This window comes from Pipistrellus kuhlii, unplaced genomic scaffold, assembly GCF_014108245.1.
Source record: "Pipistrellus kuhlii isolate mPipKuh1 unplaced genomic scaffold, mPipKuh1.p scaffold_m20_p_37, whole genome shotgun sequence".
NCBI classification, from domain to species: domain Eukaryota; kingdom Metazoa; phylum Chordata; class Mammalia; order Chiroptera; family Vespertilionidae; genus Pipistrellus; species Pipistrellus kuhlii.
Window position 1 is genome coordinate 3714573 of NW_023425537.1, and position 19184 is coordinate 3733756.

Here is a 19184-nt window from a genome sequence, read left to right on the forward strand (position 1 = left end):
AACGGGAAAAGCCCGTGTCGTTAAGGCAGGAAGCCCGAGGGGCGCCGTGGGGGCGGACACCGCGCTTCCCTCAGCTCCGCTCGCTTAGAAAATGACCTGGGGGGGAGGGGGCTGGCGGAGGTGCAGTGACTCGAGCCGGGCCCGCGCGGCCTCAGTGGTTCCGGGGCCTCAGGGGCCTCCGCCTGCCTCAGCGACCCCCGCCGTCTTCCGGCCCAGCGCGTGGAGCCGAGGCCGCGGCTCCCGCCGCCCGCCCTCCGCACCGCCTCGCACGTCCCGCCGCCCCGCCCCTTCACGCCGCCGCCCCGCCCCTTCACGCCGCCGCACGCAGGCCTCCCGGGCGGGCGTCCCCCTCCGCCTCCCGCCGTGACGAATCTGCGCCCGCCCGGAAAGGCACCACACTCGGGGGGTCCGGCGGGACAAAGAGGACCTGAAAAAAAAATCCGTGACCGCAGGAAGCCTCAGGCGTCCTCCTGAGGAGGTTTCTTTCCCCAAAGACGGCCGGCGGCGCCCGGGGAGGAATTAGGACGCGTGTGTGGAAAGTGCGGATGCGGACGCTCGCTCCGCGCGCGGGGGGCGGGGCCTGCGCGGGACAAAGGGAAGCGAGGCCGGAGCTGCGGGCGCCTCTTCTGCCCGCGGGTGAGTGTTTCCGCCCGGGCTCCTGCGGGCCGGGAGTGGGGGGCCAGCCGGGGGTCCCCGCGCGGCCGGACTGCGGGAACCCGGGGGTTGCTGGGGTGAATTCAGGCCTGGCCGCGGGGCAGAGCCTGGGGCTGGGAGCGCCCTCCCTGAGGCCTAGAGGAGCGAGGGTGGGCAGGGAGCCGTCCCGTTCGGGTTCCCTCCTTGGCGGGTCGGCTCGCCCCTGCCAGTGGCCCCGCGAAACGGGTCCCAGCAGCCATGTGTACCCCCGCGTTCGTGGGGTGGCTGGTGGCGTGCATCCTCCACCACAAGCCTGCAGGGAGCAGCCGCAGAGCAAGCCCTGGGGTTGAGCCGGGCCCGTGGGCATCGCTCCCTCTCCCCACCCACGACCCCTAGGAAGGTGGTTTCCCTGGAGTTCAGGCATCGACCTGAGGCTCTCGGTGTGGCTCCGAGTGAAGAGCGAGAGCTCTGAAGCAGATCGGCCTGGGTCGGGAACCCATCCCTGGCATTTCCTTGGCTGTGTGTGTGTTTAGGGCATGTTCCTTTATTAAAACCCACTAATCCCGTCTGTAACATGGGAATAACAGTCCCTGTCTTGTTGGTAGTTGGTGACTATAAAACGAAAGGATGTGGGTAACTAGCCTGTCCCCCAGACGGTATTCAGCAAATACCCATCCTAGTATTTTAGGTCCGGCGGTGGGGATGGATCCATGGTGGGCAGCCCGCACTTAGGGTGTATGGTGTACCCGAGGAGCTCAATCATTTAAAAGAATGAACCGTGAACGCTGTACACCCGGGGAGCTCGTGGCAGTGTTCGTCAGGGCTCCCCACAGAAGGTTGACAGCTTCCTGAACGTGAGCAGGAAGGAAATAGACACAGAGGCAGTGGTTTCCGCCTGTTCCTCAAGGAAAGAGAGACCCAGCTTAGGTCATTGAGAAAATAAGCTACATTGTTTCCTTCCCCACCGGGTCTTATTCCTCGGGCTCCAGGGGATTCCCCTAAAAGGCAAAATAGGAGCCAAAATAGATACATGTTTGTTGCACAGAGCGTTGGATGGAAGTACTCCAGGAGTCATAGAAGTTACCTGCCTTTTTTCTGACAATGAACATCGCTTTGTTTGCACCGTGTGATGTCTATTGATGTCAGGAGCAAGCTCGTGTGCATGGTCATGGCATGAGCTGGTAATACGAGGGCAGGATTTATTCAGCGTTGAGCGAGGTACTGGGACTGTAATAATGAATTAGATGGTCCCTGGTTCCAAGCTGCGCACAATCTAGCCACATGAACCGGTAAACGATACAATATACAGTATCCTAGATATATTTAAAGTGGGTAGATAAAGAAGCAAATCTGCCCAGGTCGTTTATCAAGAAAGCTCCACTAAGGAGATAATTTTGCAACAGGCTGTGAGTTTGGGGGGCGGTTTTTGTGTGTGTTTTTTATCCTGATGGATTCTTTCAAAATTTATTCCCAACAGTTATAAAGCTGTTTACCACTAAGAGGGAATATAAAGTTCATTAGCCTGCCAGTTAGTTACCTTTGGTACTGCCTCCAGGAATAAAATGCTGCTCCATCGTAAGAGAAGTTGTTGGGCTAACAGGAAAGGAAGCTGCTGGTTTGGGAGCTGTCAGTATCTGTAGGCCTCCCTTAGTGTGGGCCCTGATCATGTATCACATTCTATCGTCATTATGTTTTAATCGGTCTGATTAAATGTGTACATGGCATCAGCAAAATGTTTCCCATGCAAGGGGTGGCTCAGTAGCAGAAGAAAGACTTTTGTTTTGGTCATCTTGATTCTGATCAACACAGTGACCTAAAGAACTCGTTAAATATGCAACAGGCTTGGTTCCTAGGAGATAATGTAATTTTACTAAGAAATACCAATTACAACTACCCTAGTTAGGAAAACATTCTCTCATGCTTGCTGAGTTTTGATTCTCTTTTTTTTTCTTTTTTTTTCTTTTTTTATTTTAGTGTCTCAGATTCATTCTTAAGGAACTGAGAACTTAATCTTCCAAAATGTCAAGTAAGTTTCATTTTTTTTATATTTCTCAATCTATATAAATAAGAGACTAATGCCCTTGCAAATGGGAATTCCAAAATACTCTCATTTTTTTTTTTCTTCAAACAGGACCATTGGTAGTTTTGTTGCATAGTATTATATCTCAGTTGTTTACAAGAAGTTATTTATTTTCTTTCAAACAGAAAGACCATCTTATGCCCCACCTCCCACCCCAGCTCCTGCAACAGTAAGTTTTAATTTTCTTGTTAATGTAATAGCCAAGTCTGGCCTTGATACAAAAACCCAGATGTCTGCCAGGAAGGGTCACTCAATCATCACAGCAATAGGATGAAAAATTCAGCTAAAAAAACCCAGCACTTTCTACTAAATAAAATACCTCTTTGCACCTTACTTTGAACCAGCCCCAACATTTAAAGAGACATACTGCTGAAAAGCCAACCTCCTATGCTTTTTTTCCTTTTTTTTTTTTAAATGGGAAATAACTGACAAATTTAACACTTCTTTCTTGTTAATCTCTTATTAAAAGTCTTTAAAGTTGATACTGAGTGAATGAATGCTCATTCTGGCATTGTTACTTTCAAACCTAACCTTAAATTGGTTACATTGTTTTCTCTCCTTGTCTATATATAATTTTCATATTAAGTCAAACAATAAAGTTTCCAGTTCTCTAAAAAACATTCATTGTAAATCTTTATTTTCAAGCTGTTCAAGTAAGGATTTTATTACCTGTGGGTCAGATCCTGCTGTTGAATTTTATTCCGTTCCATATATCATTGGTTTGGAATTTGATGTGTTTCAAAGTATCCAAATAATAGTTGTGAACTGGTTTTTTCACCCAGCAAGTTCTGATCCAGCTTGGTCAGCATGTCAAATAATTGTCCAATCCATACAACAGAGTTAACAGTAACTCTTCAGACCTTGCTGAAATAGATTCCTTGTTGTTTGTTATTTTAAAAAAAGCAAAACAAAACACTATTAACCTTGGCCATACCCTACAAAAGCAATTCTTTAACAGCTGTTAGCCCTTCTTCCAAACCCCCTACCACCTAAATTTCAAGCTAGTTTACTAATTAGGTCCTCTTTGTATAACTTTGTTTTCTCCACTAGATAACCATTCTTAATTACTAATCCCTTAGATAAGTGTTTTAGTTACATTTATTAGCAATTTGGTTTTCTTCAGTAAGATGTTTTTAAAAAGAGATGCTATATCACATGTAATCAGTTCAATTTATAGTAACATATCGTCTCAAGTTACTTCCAGTAAATCTTAAAGTCCTGTGTTTGCTTTCTTAAATTAAAGAACATATCTTTCGACCATCTCCTTGGCACTCTGCTAGTGGCTATCCAGGTGGAGCTGAACAATTGACATTCCTGACCTCAAACAACTAACCATGTAATTCATTTTGGAAATGGTATAATTGTCATGTTTTAGGTTCAATTTTTTTTTAAGCTCCCCTGCTTAATTTTCTTAAATTACTGCCTCAATTTTGAAGTGTCTCATTTTTTATGCAACTTTTGAAGCTGTCATTTTTATATAAATACTGCCTCAGACAGTGTATAGTGCCTGGAACACATACTTGATTTTTTGAGATAATAAAAATAGTCCAAAACCAAGTGTTCACTTATGCCTTCTCAAATATAGAAAGGGATTTTTTTTTTAATTTTTGCCTTTCTTTAGTCATATTTATATACCATTATAGCTTCACATTGACATATAAATACAGAAGACTAGGGATTAGGACATCCAACAGAGTGGAAATTAAATGAGTTATCCTCCTTCCTTTTCCCCCCCCCCTCCCATTATTTTAACCACCACCATCACAATCATCATCACCTCCTCTACCACCTCCACCACCTAGATGTACCACTCTAAGTAATATACACTTCTTTTGTGCCTTTGATATTTCATCTGTTTTGCCTACTTTAATAAGCTTAATTTGCGTCTCTATAACTACATAGATTACAAATTGATCAGTTCGCTTCTAAAGAAGATCAAATGTTTGAATATCTTTCAGAGACTAAGGATATGTGCAGCGGCATGTTTTAAAAAATTGTGTTTATTTTATAACAGTTACAGTTTAATTGGAATGTGTAAAGTGTATTTTACATCATACAATTCAAGACTGTTGATTGCATGTTAAAATGAAATTACTGTCACTTGTTTTTATTGAATTTCATCAGGGAAAAATACCCTACTTTTAGTCTCTTTGCTATATTCTTTTTATGTATTATATCTTTATTCTCATTAACATTGGATGTCATTATATTAACCACAAGGGGACTGCTATATAAGAGCCCATTTGTAATCACATAACATATAAAAGGACTAAAGCTATCAGGAAACTAGATTTATTTTTAAAAAGAGAGAGTTTCAAGTCTGTCAACTAGAAAAATAGTTCACATTAACTAAATGCAGAAATTATTCATGACTGACTTACGGAAGATGGATCAAAGAAGAGATGGAAAAGAAAGCCTATGAAAGAATGGCTGGGTTAAAAAGATCAGACAGACAGTACCCCCAGAAAGAAATCCATGCATTTCTTACAAGTCTTTGTTTTGAAATCATGTATGTGACATCCATTGAATCTCACATATGTTCTTTTCTATTGACAACGTCTGACTTCCTGATTTGAGTCCGTTCTCATTTCTCACATATATAAAATTATTTAAAGCTGTCTTGGAAAGCAGTCCATTTCTTGTTTTTGTTTTTAGTAGACAAATACATTGGCGGCATCCACATAACTGTCAAATAAATCATGTTTTGTTTTGCATGTAAAGTGTTCTCACACTTGTAGTTGACCACATTTCAAGCTTTCCTCTCAGACATATATTGCTAAGTTGTTATATCATACTATTGACCATAAAGTAATCCTGAATGTTTGAGACACTTCACTGTATTGCTTATCCCAAAAATTCAAGCACACATTCAAATTCACACAAACACCACTGACCCCTGCAAAGAGAGAGAGGAAAACACACACACACAACACACACACACACTTGCATACTGGTTTCTCAATGAAAGAAAAAACAACTACAACACATCATTGCTTGTTTAAATTCAGGTTGCTTTTGCATGTCATATGCAGATCATTTTTCATTTCTGTGTTTTCCTCGTTTGAGCTCATTTCTCATTCGTGTTTTTGTCTCATTTGTTTCCATCAGCAAATGCCCAGCACACCAGGGTTTGTGGGATACAATCCATACAGTCATCTCGCCTACAACAACTACAGGCTGGGAGGGAACCCGGGCACCAACAGCCGGGTCACGGTAGGAGAATCAACTATTACAGCAACCGGCAACCAACTGGAATTGACCAGAAATGCCTTCAGAGATAGGTCCTTGCGAATCATCAGCACAGCCATTACATTTTTTTTTAAACCTGGCTTTTCGACTATTTTGAACATTTGTTGTATGATCTTACACTGAAAAAAATATATATATAGTGAGATCTGGATATGTATAAGAAAAAACTTCATTCTTTTTGGTGGTTGGTAGAGATAAAATCTTGGGCACTTAATGTTTGTACTATATGTAGACAAACCTAGAAGTTTTTATGGTTAAAATACTCTAATTGAGCTGAAGCGTTATCTTTCATTTAAGGTAACTAGCATTAGGTTCAAGAACTCAGGTTTCTTAGCAAATGCTGGGCTTACAGACCTGGCTTTTTTTGGCTGGCCTACTAGTTTGAATTGCTACACATAATTATTTGTCTTTTGGATTTAATAGTTGACCTTCTGAGATTCATTTGTCTTCAGTTAAAAAGAGAAAAAGACTTTTGTGTCAACATCAAAGAATTTCAGAATAAAAGTTGAAAGGAATTAATTTGAAGTACTAGACTAGATAACGACAACTAGAAGTGTGCTTATAATCCTTAGGATAAGGGATATGATTTCTGAAACTGATCAGTCTAAGACAAAAATAAATATACAAGTAAATTATAAATTTAAAATAATCAACATTGGGTGATGTACTTTTTGTTTTAGAATCATCTTAAACTCTATTCAAGGAAATTTAGGTACCAAAGGAAAAAAATAGCTGTAAAAAGGATTTATCAAAAATAAGTAAATAAATTGAATCCAAAAGTCAAATATCTGCATATACTGGATTACGGTATTTGGTGAGAATTCATACCACTCAGAATGGCTGTAAACTTCTCTACCTGATTTTCATTTGCTGTATTCATAAATAATTCGATTATGTGAATTCAAAAAAACCCTCTCATCCTGTAGTCAAGCTAGAGCAAAAAGCTTGTTACTATCAGACTATCTTGGTAAGCATATTGCTCAGCTTGATAGGTTTTGTTTGTCTAAAATTTTCATTGTTTCTGCATAATTTGTACTTCATAAGCATATCAAGTTTTATGTGCCATGCATATTTCATGGTATCTGAAAAGAATTCTGACAGAGTGTGTGTGTGCGTGTATGCATTTCACAATGCATACAATTTTTATTTGCATTGATACATGTTTTTTCTTGGCCTAAATGTGTTGTTTCATAAATGTAATGGGTGGCAAGGTTATCAAATGATAAAGAGCCTTTTAATTTAAACAAGAAACGGAATCAATTTTGGACCATTCTGTTAATGCAGAAAATTGCTCATGAGCAAGTAAACAAGAATGATTGCATTTTAATTGCTCTATACAGTCAGCTCTTGATTATCTATGTTAATGGAATAGAAATAGCGTTAACTATAATACTAGATTCATTTGTATTTTGGTCTGCGTAAGCATTTTGTTGTTAACTTGGACCTATCTGTGAGAATTCTCTTAATAAAATGAGATCATTTAATGGAGACTTAGCTAGGGAAAGGCAAGTGTGCTCTCTGTTTTGGAAGCTGGCTAAATTCTCTGTTTCTCCCCATTCCTTCTTAGGTGTGTTGGGACCACAACATTTGGAGTGGGCATTAGCTTCAGGGTAGATTTGGACAAAAAGGTTGTTGGGGGTAGAAAATTTGGTGTTTGGAACCTTTGTAGTTGTTTTCTTTGTAGTATTCTCTCAATATCAAATTAAATTATAATTAAGCTGTTGTTTAGACTTAACCTGAACGGCCTAGAAAATATGAAGGTTTTTAGCCTGTGTTCATTCCAGCCCCTTCAACTTTTAGTGACCTCTATCTTAGGTCATTGAATCATCCTCAAGAATATTAGTTAAGTCTAAAGTTTTTCACCACCTTTTTTATATATCTAACTTAAGCCATGTTAGGACTCAGTAAATCTGGTTTTGACCATTATTAAAGTGTTTTGTTTAAGTTGACCCAACTATGTATTACTTTGGCTGGATTTCGGGGTTGTCTGTCTGTGATTTGAAGGAATGATTCTGTGCATCCCTGTAGGCTCCTGTATACTTGAATAGTTTTCAGACAATAACTGTATAGCATGTTGAAACCTTTGGGAGTGCTTGTGTGATAGCTCTGCGATGGAAATCACTCCTAGTCAGGTCTTCATTCGGATGATGATTAATTTCTCTTAAGTACAGTGTGGAAAATAGGTTGAGATAAAATGTTAAGAAACAACTTATTTCTGTACTTCAGTAGAAATTCTATCCCAGGAGAAAACCCTTAATAAGATCCTACCAGAGAATTGGGAAGAAACAACAACAAACTCTTGAGTAGCCAAATAAATTTCACGAAATAATGGACTATTTTGTAGGCTATCCCAGGACCATACTCTTACGTAAGCACATTTTAACAAGCTTAGCTATTTGTTTTCCCCCAAGCATTGCCAGTTAGAAGCAGAAAACTGGAAAGAGGGAGAGTTGCTGCTAGAAATGGATTTCATGGTAACAGGAAAGAAAAAAAAGCTTAAAAAAAAAGCCTAACTACTGGGCATTGAGACATTCTAGAATGATGTCCGTCTGAGATGGTAAATGACAGGTGTTTAATGATACAAATCTTCTGTAGCCTCAAAATCAACTACTATTTAACTTGGTTAATGTTTTTTATTTTGTTTGCATATGTAAATTGGTCAATGTAATAAAATAGGGACTCTGTGTGTGAGTTATTCAGGTACCTTTCTTTGGGAGAAAGGAAGATAAATAGGCAAACCCATTAATGTCATAAATGCAGTTCTTGGAAAAACATCCAAGAGCAAATATTACTATAACTTATCCTTTAAGTGTTTTAATTCAACATATTTAAGCATAGACATTTTAGAATTTTTTACCTCTTTTTTAAAAAAAATTGTTAACAGTGACCTACCAAATTCAATTATTGGCACAATTTCAACTTTATTTGTAACTTCATGAAATTCTGAAGATTTGTGTTAACTGAGTTGGTAATGCTTTCTAGTAACTTCATGTATGAATACTCAGACTTCTATATGTCTTGCTCTGATTTTATGACATACTAGTAAGGTTAGCTTTGTAGGAATTCCTCCCTCCTTCCTTCCCTCTTGGAAGAACTCCTACAGACCCTGAGACAGGTCTTCCCTTACTCTTCATACCACCGCTGTTGACAGTTTCCATCCCCAATGGCTCACCTCCTTCCATTGCCCACTGCTGCTAAAAGCAAGGTCTGTGCCTGGGCGCCAGCATTAGATGTGGCAAGAATGTATATGAAGAGTGAGAAGAAATACTGTTTCAAAGGTGAGATGCTTACTAATCATTTTGTGTATGAAGAAAGTTACTGAAAAGCATAGAGGGGTGAAGGAGACCCTCATAGTGAAAGGAAGCATCATCTGAAAGCAGTGGAGCAGGGTGCAAACATGCTAATCTCTGAGCCCATGGATGAAAAATAAGGTTGTGATTGAGGCCCTAGCCCAGAACAGAGTTTTCCCTATGGTTTTGTCACACCAGCAATGGAAAAGCAAGGGAACCGACTGTCACTAGTTTTCTTACAAAGATATGCCAATCTCTCTCTTGGTAATTAGAATAAGTCAGCACTTCTTACCCCCTGCCTGGCAAGAATCAATAGTGGGGGTCTTCTAGAAATTGGGGGGAAATAAAAGTCATTCAGCCATGGTTTTATTCTGAGTCCTTGAGCAAATAGAGTCATACACATATATTAAGAAGAGACTAAGTTCAGAAATGGCACCCTTGGATTGGAGTTATGTGGGGTGCCCACTAGAAGTTACCTGGTATCTCTTGCATAGATATCAGCCCATAGAAAGAACCGATCTTTCTTCTTTCTCTTTCTTTTTTTAATCAAATGGAGATTCTTGATATACTTTAATGGCCATGTCTGCCATTTCTCTGTAAAGCTTGTTTGCCCCTCCACTAAGGATTAAAAAAGGCATGACTTTGTTTCACACTTCTTGATCCTCTTTATAGAAAACCACTAAATATAGAACCTTAAAATGTCTAGTAGTGATAAAGGAGATGGGGTTTTTGTTGCCTGTTTTTGAACTTAGACAATAGTTGTTGTTTATGTAGGGGTGCATTCTGAAATAATAAAGTGCCCTGTAGACAGTGTGAGTGTGGCTAAGTGCTGAAGGCATTCGGATTCTGGTGCAGATAATCAAGTGTTGACTGTATGTGTAATGGCAAATTAAGCAAAATAAAAGGGTGCCAGGTAATGTCCTGAATGTGGGACATTTGCTACGTGACCATATATTTTTGATGTATGGATTGTTCTGTAATAATTTATTTATTTTGCAGCCAGGTTGTCAAAGCAGTGGCAATAAACTATGTAAAATATTTTTTAAATTATGTGCGTAAAGTCATTTTCTTTTGATGTGAACATTTCTGAATTTGCAGTGATAGCTATTTTCAGTGGAGAAAATATAAGACTCTTGTATCCGTGGACGAGTAGAAGAAAGGCGCATTAGAATTTTTAAGGCACTCTCTTTTCATTTTACTGGGGAGCTTCTTGCAATTGAATAATGAATGCTTTTAACTCTTTTGTAGGCATCCTCTGGCATTACGATTCCAAAACCCCCAAAGCCTCCAGATAAGCCGCTGATGCCCTACATGAGGTACAGCAGGAAGGTAGGTGCTGGGCACTGTTGTCTTTGCTTCTCATTAGATTTCGGATGGGCTCAGCCAGCTTTCCTGCGCACAGTCACAGGAAAGGATAAAGAATTGCAGTTGTTAAAGAAATGACTTCTGATTTTAAAATTCCAGGGCTAAAATTCAACAAGAAGAACATGATTGAATACACTGTTAAAATCCTTAAGACATTGTTTAATAGCCAGCGTTATGTAGTCTTTTGGGGAATATTTAATGACATTAGAAAAATCTTGAATGAAAAAAGGGATATAAGACTACTGTGTGTATAAGTATCTTATTTTTATAAAAATAATAGCAACTACATGCTAGTTTGAAGGAAGAAAAAGCCAAAAGATATAGTTATCTCTAAGTAGTAAGCTATGATCATTTTTATTTTCTTTACACTACCTTGAATTTTTCCTCTTTTTTTGTTTGTGATGTAGCTACATTACTCTTAATAGGTACAGCCAGTGATACCTTTATTAAAGATAAGAGCATTTAGCTATTTCCATCACTATTTAGAATTTATTTTTATTGTTGGTCGTAATTAGATGTGTATTTGATGATGCATTGTATTGTGCAGATTAACGACTTCTGAATTTTTGTCAACTTTTAGACACAGACTCTGTTACCGAGTTAGCTTCTCTTGGTATCTGTAGTGATTGTTGAAGTCTGAGTTCTGCCTTAAAGCAGTCTGTCAGACTGGAGAGGAAATGAATTGGCCAGCTGTTCATTGTACAGCAGGCTAATGAGACTTGTTCTCTTTCCTCTGTTTTTAAATGTTCATATTAAAAAGTATTTTTAAAGCTCTGTATTTCTAGGCAAATACTGACATTTCATCTGTTTCCTTTTTAAGGTCTGGGACCAAGTGAAGGCTTCCAACCCTGACCTGAAGTTGTGGGAGATTGGCAAGATCATTGGTGGCATGTGGCGAGATCTCACCGATGAAGAAAAACAAGAATATTTAAACGAATACGAAGCAGAAAAGGTAGCGTGGGGGCTGCAGTGGGATGGACCCCCTGGGAAAGACATGAACATTTGCTTATGATTTAGAAAAGAAGCATAAGATCGAGGACAGCTGAGGCTGCACTGCGTCTTGGTCTGCCTTGATCAAGTCACCTAATTTCTCTAAGCTTCAGATTTCATGTCTGTAAAAAGGAGATAATAATGGTGTCTTTGGATATTCCTGCGAGATAATATAGGTATCATTATAACCTGATAAATGTTCATGATAAAACTGCAAAATGTTTGCATTTCAGATAGAGTACAATGAATCTATGAAGGCCTACCACAATTCCCCCGCATACCTTGCTTACATAAATGCAAAAAGTCGTGCCGAAGCCGCTTTAGAGGAAGAGAGTCGACAGAGGCAGTCTCGCATGGAGAAAGGAGAACCTTACATGAGCATCCAGCCAGCTGAAGATCCGGACGGTAAATGACAAAGACAGAGCGGGGCTTTGTTATGCTTTCTCTGAGAATTAAAATAAGACAGATCCCTTAAGTTTTTACTTCCTATCCTAAATGGAAAACAAAGCCTAATTTAAGTACCATTTCCTTATTTTGATTAACTATTTTTTGTAAGATTTGTATGTGAATTTCCCACAAGAAAAGGAAATATTCTTTTTAGTGCAGAAAGTAGCAAAAACTGTTACCCAAATCTTTGTACTCAAAATGCCTGAAAGGTTTTTGAGCCATAATCAGAAGTTTGCCTCAACTGCTTTAAAAAGATAAATGCCTCCTAGTCACCCCGTTTTCTTATTGGTTCCCTAAGCCCTGAATGAAGGACTCCTGAGAGAGAAAGTTACAGGGGGGGGGTGGGGGGAGTACTAAGAAATTTCTTTCCCAGTTAAGTGAGAAATCCAACTAGAATTTATAAATGTATCTCATGATAGCACACATAAGGGTACACAAATTTAATACACACACATCAGCTTCCTCGTTGCCATTTCATAAATAGTTTGCAGGTCTACAGATTGCGCCCTGGCCATGTGCAGCCAGGCAGAATCTGTAGCAACAAGGAGCCCCAGAGCTAGCCACCTCTAGCTGTGGGCATGTTTGTCCACGTAGCAGGCATCTTGTACATCTCTGTGTGCTGCCGTGATATGGAAAAGGTTGGAAGTTCTAACTACAAGCAACAGGAAACATCAGGATAATTTAAGACCCCATTTTAAAGTAGTGGTAGCAATGCTTATAAGAACTTTAAAGAAGATACACCATTGAGAGAGGACACAGTAATACCACCTAAAGACAAATAAACTGACATACTTAAAAGAAAAACAAAAATGCTATTTTAAAAGAATAGATTGGGATATTGGCAGATACTCTCATAAATATAGAATAGGGATATTAGTATAACGAATAGCATATGGAATAGAAACTATCAAGTATTAAACAGAATCAGATCAGGAGTGCTAAAGACACACTAGCATACATGGACCTTAACTGCTCAGAGTGAATGGTTAATGAAAAAAAAAAAAGCATGCAAAACTAAAAAAGGTATGAGGACATCCAGTCTACAAATAATTGGAAGGGTGGGGCTCAGTAGAAGAGGAAAGAAAGGCTAGCAATGTAAAAGCCATAGATAGAAAATAGTTTTCACTAGGTGAAAGGTAACAGCATGAATATTGAGACAGGTTGAAGGGATCACTCAGGAACAGTCTTTAAAAAGGGTTCCTTTTCTCTGTTTCTCAAACTTCTGCCCATTGTGTTTTTTAAGTTTAAGATAGGATCTTAGCCGAGACCGGTTTGGCTCAGTGGATAGAGCGTCGGCTTGGGGACTGAGGGGCCCCGGGTTCGATTCCGGTCAAGGGCATGTGCCTTGGTTGCGGGCATATCCCCAGTGGGGGGTGTGCAGGAGGCAGCTGATTGATGGCTCTCTCTCATCGATGTTTCTGACTCTCTGTCTCTCTCCCTTCCTCTCTGTACAAAATCAATAAAATATATTTTAAAAAAAAAGATAGGATCTTAAAGCTGCTCCAAAGAAAGGACAGGTACTACTGAGAGAGAGACATTGGCAGAATTCTAGTTTTGCTATCGCATGCAGCCTTCACGTTGATTTCCAGGCTAAAGACACGTGCTTATATCTCACTTGTGTTTCAGCCAAATCTGTCTCCGACACAGATCATCTCCTAAAGATTCTGTGAGAAAAACCAATACCTTTGCCAATGAACACAGCGTGTCCTGTGTGGTTTTTATCAAATGGCTGCCCCAGTGTTCCCATGGTGTCCTTTAGACCCACTTGTGAGAGCCATGCTCCTTGGGGATTAAGTGTGTACATTGTTCCACTCCTGTTTATGGGTACTGGTGACCTAATTTCCAGAACATCTCCTTTATTCCAGATTATGATGATGGCTTTTCAATGAAGCATACAGCCACCGCCCGTTTCCAGAGAAACCACCGCCTCATCAGTGAGATCCTCAGTGAAAGTGTGGTGCCAGACGTTCGGTCGGTTGTCACAACAGCTAGAATGCAGGTCCTCAAACGACAGGTCCAGTCCTTAATGGTTCATCAGGTAGAGTCACAAAACATTTGTTATAATAAAACGGGCTTAGCCACAGATCCCAGGTGGCCTGCTTCTATATAATGCATCAGTGCGCCTGTCAAGTATGTCTGTTCAATCTAACCTGTTCCTGACTCAGGAAAGAGACTTGAGGGAGTGGACCTCTCCCACCGATTTCATATGTTTATCCTTAAAACTGTAACATAGAGTCTTGTAATGGAAAATTTGTCCATTTAGAATTTTGAGACATCCTACCAACCTTTTACTGCCTTACTCAATATTCTAAAATTGCTCAGGCCTGAAACAGTATTTAACATCACATACTTATTAGTCAGAGTGATTTCTCTATGCTACATTTTACTTTTATTTTAAAACCTTAGCTAGACATAGTGTGTAATAAGTGACTTAAATTAAGAATTCAGGCCCTAGCTAGTTTGGCTCAATGGATAGAGCGTCGACCTGTGGACTGAAGGATCCCAAGTACGATTCTGGCCAAGGCACATGCCCAGGTTGCAGGCACAACCCCCAGAGGAGGTGTGCAGGAGGCAGCCAATCAGTGATTCACATCATTGATGCTTCTATCTCTTACCTCCCTGTCTTTTTCTCTCTGAAATCAGTAATATATATATATATATATATATATATATATATATATATATACACACACACACACACACACACACACACACCCCGTATTTTTCAGACCATAAGACACACTTTTTTTCCCCCAGAAGTGGGGGGGGAAAGTCCCTGCGTCTTATGGTCCAAATATAGCCTACACATATACTTTAAAAAAAAAGTTTTTTTACTTGCCCGGCTCTGTGTAGTCTCTGTGTGCTTGCCCGGCTCTAAAATGGTTCTAAATGCTGCTGTTTACTTTACAGGGTTGATTACATGTGTTTATGACTGTGATGTTGGGTTTTAATGCACATAAAATATTTTAGGACACTATTTGTTTCAGAATCTTTTTTTTCTTCGTTTCCCTTCTCTAAAAACTGGTGCGTCCTATGGTCCAGAGCGTCTTATGGTCCGAAAAATACGGGTGTGTGTGTGTGTGTGTGTGTGTGTGTGTGTGTATTTTTTTATTTTTTTTTTTAAGAATTCAGGACATTTGTTATAAGTGTGGACTATTAAAAAATGAGACATGTTTTCTATTTGACATTTGCTTTAAAGTAATGCAGTAATTATAAAATAATTATAAAGCGTGATCATATGTCTTACAGCGAAAACTAGAAGCTGAACTTCTTCAAATAGAGGAACGACACCAGGAAAAGAAGAGGAAATTCCTGGAAAGCACAGATTCATTCAACAATGAACTTAAGAGGGTAACAACTTAATATGTTAACTATATCATGTGTCTGTTATTTATATTTCTCATTCTTTTTTCCAAAATAGTGCTTTTGTTGAATATTTTTCACTTTGAAACGGGTAATTTCACTATAACCAGTAGATCTTTGCTTTATAAAATTATTCCCATTTTTTTTTTTGGCAAAATTGTGATAGGTTTGAAATATTTAGTATGCATACTAGGCCTATCGAGTCTAGAATCCTCTGATGTTCTAATTTAAACTCTCACGCAAGCGTGAATTATTTTCATTTCATTGAAATTTGTCAAATGTTGTCGTTAGATGTAGCTCACAGTTTGCACTTTGTATTAAAACAGGTAAATCTAGTGTTTGGTAGCCTAAAATATAAAATGGAAACTTGATATGTAATCCAGTACTTTCAGCATTGCCTCGCCAACTATTCGTAATCTTTGATGGCACATGGCTCTGCAACTTTCTTTTCCTATAGACACAGACTCTCGGGGAAGACCTGGAGCCATGCTTTTTCTCTCCCATATACATATAGTTTATAGCCAATAAATCCCATTTTTGAAGTAATTTTTTTCTCTTTGAGAGATTGTAAGAAAAGAACATTACTAAAAGGTTTTTTTGTGTTGGTCTTTTTCTGACTACTAGTTGTGTGGTTTAAAAATCGAAGTGGATATGGAAAAAATTGCAGCTGAAATTGCACAGGCAGAGGAACAGGCTCGCAAAAGGCAGGAGGAAAGGGAGAAGGAGGCAGCAGAGCAAGCCGAACGCAGTCAGAGCAGCATTGTTCCTGAGGAAGAACAAGCAGCAGATAAGACTGAAGAGAAGAAAGAAGCTGAGAACATTCCGATGGAGACAGGTAACCTCCCAGTGGACACGGTGGAAATGTTGGGTTTTACAGCTCTTTCGTTTTTATTTCTCTTTCTTGATACCTTTCAGAGGTCATGCTGTCCCTGCTACCTCTTCGGTTACTCTTTATATGACCTATCCATTTCTTTCAAATCTTAATTTCTAAAAGTAGGTTCATGTAACATGTTTGTATCAGTGCGGAACAGCAGTGGTATGTTATCTTCAGTCTTGCTCTTTGAGGTCTTAGTTATTTCCCCAGATTGAGTCAAATCATTTTCTACCTTGAGAATATCAAGTGTAACAGTGTGATGGTTAAGGAGACTGGCCCTGGAGTCAGATCAGGGTCTAACACTGCTTCACCACTGTGAACTAGCACTGTGCCCTTGGATAGTTACTTAATCTCCGTTCCTTTGTAAGTATTCTAGCACCTGCCTCAGTGGGTAAACTCAAAAATGTACTTAAAATCATTCAGTATTGGGTTTGACATGGTTTTGGCACTCAGTGTTTTAACGTTTGTTGCTAAAATTATTTAAATAAGATGTGGTTGTTGCTGTTAAAACAGATCATTTTGGTGCCCTAGGACAGGGCCAAATCCTGCCTGCCACCTGCTTTAAACCAAGTTTTGTGGGAACACAGTTCACCCATTTGTTTACATGCTGTCTGTGACTGCTTTGGGCCACAACATACAGTTGAGTGGTTGCAACAAAGACTACCTAGCCCACGTAACCTAAAATATTTCCTGCGTAGCCTCTACAGAAAAGTTTGTTGACCCCACCCTGGAAAATCCCAACTTCCAGGTGTACTCAGAATTTCTGACTGAAAGCATTCCTCAAGGCAAAAAAAAAAAAAAAAAAAAAAAGAAAGAAAGAAAAATACCATGCAAAACTTACATAAATACTGATTAAATTGGTTATTTGAAATTTTGAGATTACCCTACCCTTTGGCACAGTTTTGTCCCTAACCAATGTACTATGTAAACAGGACTAAGCAAAGGTATTATGGGAAACACAGCCAAAGGTCTCCTGGACCATCATAAGAAGGGGGAAGGGTAGTAATCATGCTTAGTACTCAGTTGATGGTCTGATAACTTCCTGTTTGACATCTGGAAAACATTTAATGGAATGTAAACGCCACCAGGTATTTCTACAAAATATAATTCAGCAGATTAACACTTCAGATAGATTTTAAGTTTCATTATTTGAGCCTTTTTCTGTTTTGTGTGAACATGTTTTTTATCTTAACAAAATTTGAACATGGGCAGATTTTTGTGGTTAATGCAAGAGTTTGAGAGCTAGAGTGTGTATGGTTCTTTGCTCATTTTGCAACTAAATGGAACACTCTGTCCTTTGCCTTTGTTTTGTCATCTATGAATAGAACATGCCTGTAGGTCTTCACTCAGATTTTTGTCCTTCTAGCCAACAGGAAAACAACAGAAGAAAACAGAACCTATTAGAGCAAAAAACCTCATGCTCTTAATTTCTGACAGAAAACAGCCCAACGTGACTTTTAATGAGATACCTAAAATACTGACCTTATATCATTTCCACACGCACTTTCTTAACTATTAAATACAAAGCACTCCACGACAGCATTGTCCAGTAGATATACACATAAGTCACTTGTGTGACTACATGTTCTACTAATGACATTTTTCAAAGTAGAGCAACACAAGGGAAATTTTAAACATACAGTACATTTAATGAACCCAGTTTATCCTAAACAGTATCATTTCAACATGTAATTCACTCCTTTTCCCAATTACAGTTGACATTCACTCTTATTTTATAGTAGAAGCCCGACGCACAGAGATTCGTGCAAGCATGGGCCTTCCTCCCCTGGCTGCCCGGAGCCGCCTCAAAGTATTGAACATTCTTTTTTCATGAAGTCTTTGGAATCTGATGTGTATTTTGTACTTACAGCACATCTACATTTGAAGCTACATTTTTAAATACAAGTCAAGAAGTATTTAGATTTCATAAATTTACAGTGAAAAAGTAGATTCTTAAACCCCAAATTATCTCAAACATGCTGGAAGTTTCTTGGTCACTCTAGCTCCGTTTAGGTGCTTAATAGCTACATGCTGGGACCGTGGAGCTCTCAGCTGTCGGCCTGATTAGAAGAGTAAGTTTCTGTCTCGGAACTAACAGTGACAAATGTGTGCTTACAGAGGAGACACACCTTGAAGAAACCACAGAAAGCCAGCAGAATGGTGAAGAAGGCACATCTACTCCGGAGGACAAGGAGAGTGGACAGGAGGGGGTGGACAGCATGGCCGAGGAAGGGACCAGTGACAGTAACACTGGCTCCGAGAGCAACAGCGCCACAGTGGAGGAGCCTCCAACAGATCCCATACCGGAAGATGAGAAAAAGGAATAAACGATGCCTTGTTTTATGTATTCTAAATCCTTTTTTAAATGAAAAAAAAAATGTTTCTGAGTTTTAATGGTGTTATGTGGTTTGTGTACTAATGTTTTCTTTGTCCATATCACGCCACCCAAAGCTTTTGGACCATATGACATCATGAGCCAAATGGCATGGTCACCTTTCTTTTTTTTTAATATATTTGTATTGATTTCAGAGAGGAAGGGAAAGGGGGAGAGAGAGAGAAACATCAACGATGAGAGAGAATCATTGATCGGCTGCCTCCTGCACACCCTTTACTGGGGATTGAGCCCACAACCTGGGCATGTGCCCTTGACCAAAATCGAACCCGGGACACTTCAGTCCACAGGCTGATGCTCAATCCACTGAGCCAAACCTGCTTGGGCCATAGTCACCTTTGTAAGTTGTTGTGATGATGGTTCTCTTCCTTAGGTCTTGTTTCTATCCTTCACTGCTGAAAGCCTCGGAATTTAAATTATTGAGAAAATACCCATTTTTGGAAAATTTTCCTTTGATGCTGCAGAATCTACTCTTACAAATGCCTTCCTACAGCTCACTGG

General features: G+C 39.6%; 1 protein-coding gene across 2 annotated transcripts; it reads left to right on the plus strand.

Moving 5' to 3' along the window:
• The first annotated feature begins 473 nt into the window (after positions 1-473).
• SMARCE1 (SWI/SNF related, matrix associated, actin dependent regulator of chromatin, subfamily e, member 1) lies at positions 474-18685 on the plus strand. Of its 2 annotated transcripts, none has more exons than XM_036407734.2 (11): positions 474-636; positions 2608-2659; positions 2839-2882; positions 5822-5989; positions 10501-10581; positions 11438-11569; positions 11841-12012; positions 13920-14092; positions 15304-15405; positions 16042-16252; positions 18410-18685. In XM_036407734.2, exons 2-11 carry the CDS (start codon positions 2653-2655, stop codon positions 18616-18618), a joined length of 1299 nt encoding a protein of 432 aa, XP_036263627.1. In that variant the 5' UTR covers positions 474-636; positions 2608-2652; the 3' UTR covers positions 18619-18685. The 2 variants fall into 2 exon arrangements, with proteins under 2 accessions (XP_036263627.1, XP_036263628.1); XM_036407735.2 differs by having other exon boundaries at positions 476-636; positions 5822-5926.
• The last annotated feature ends 499 nt before the right edge of the window (positions 18686-19184 follow it).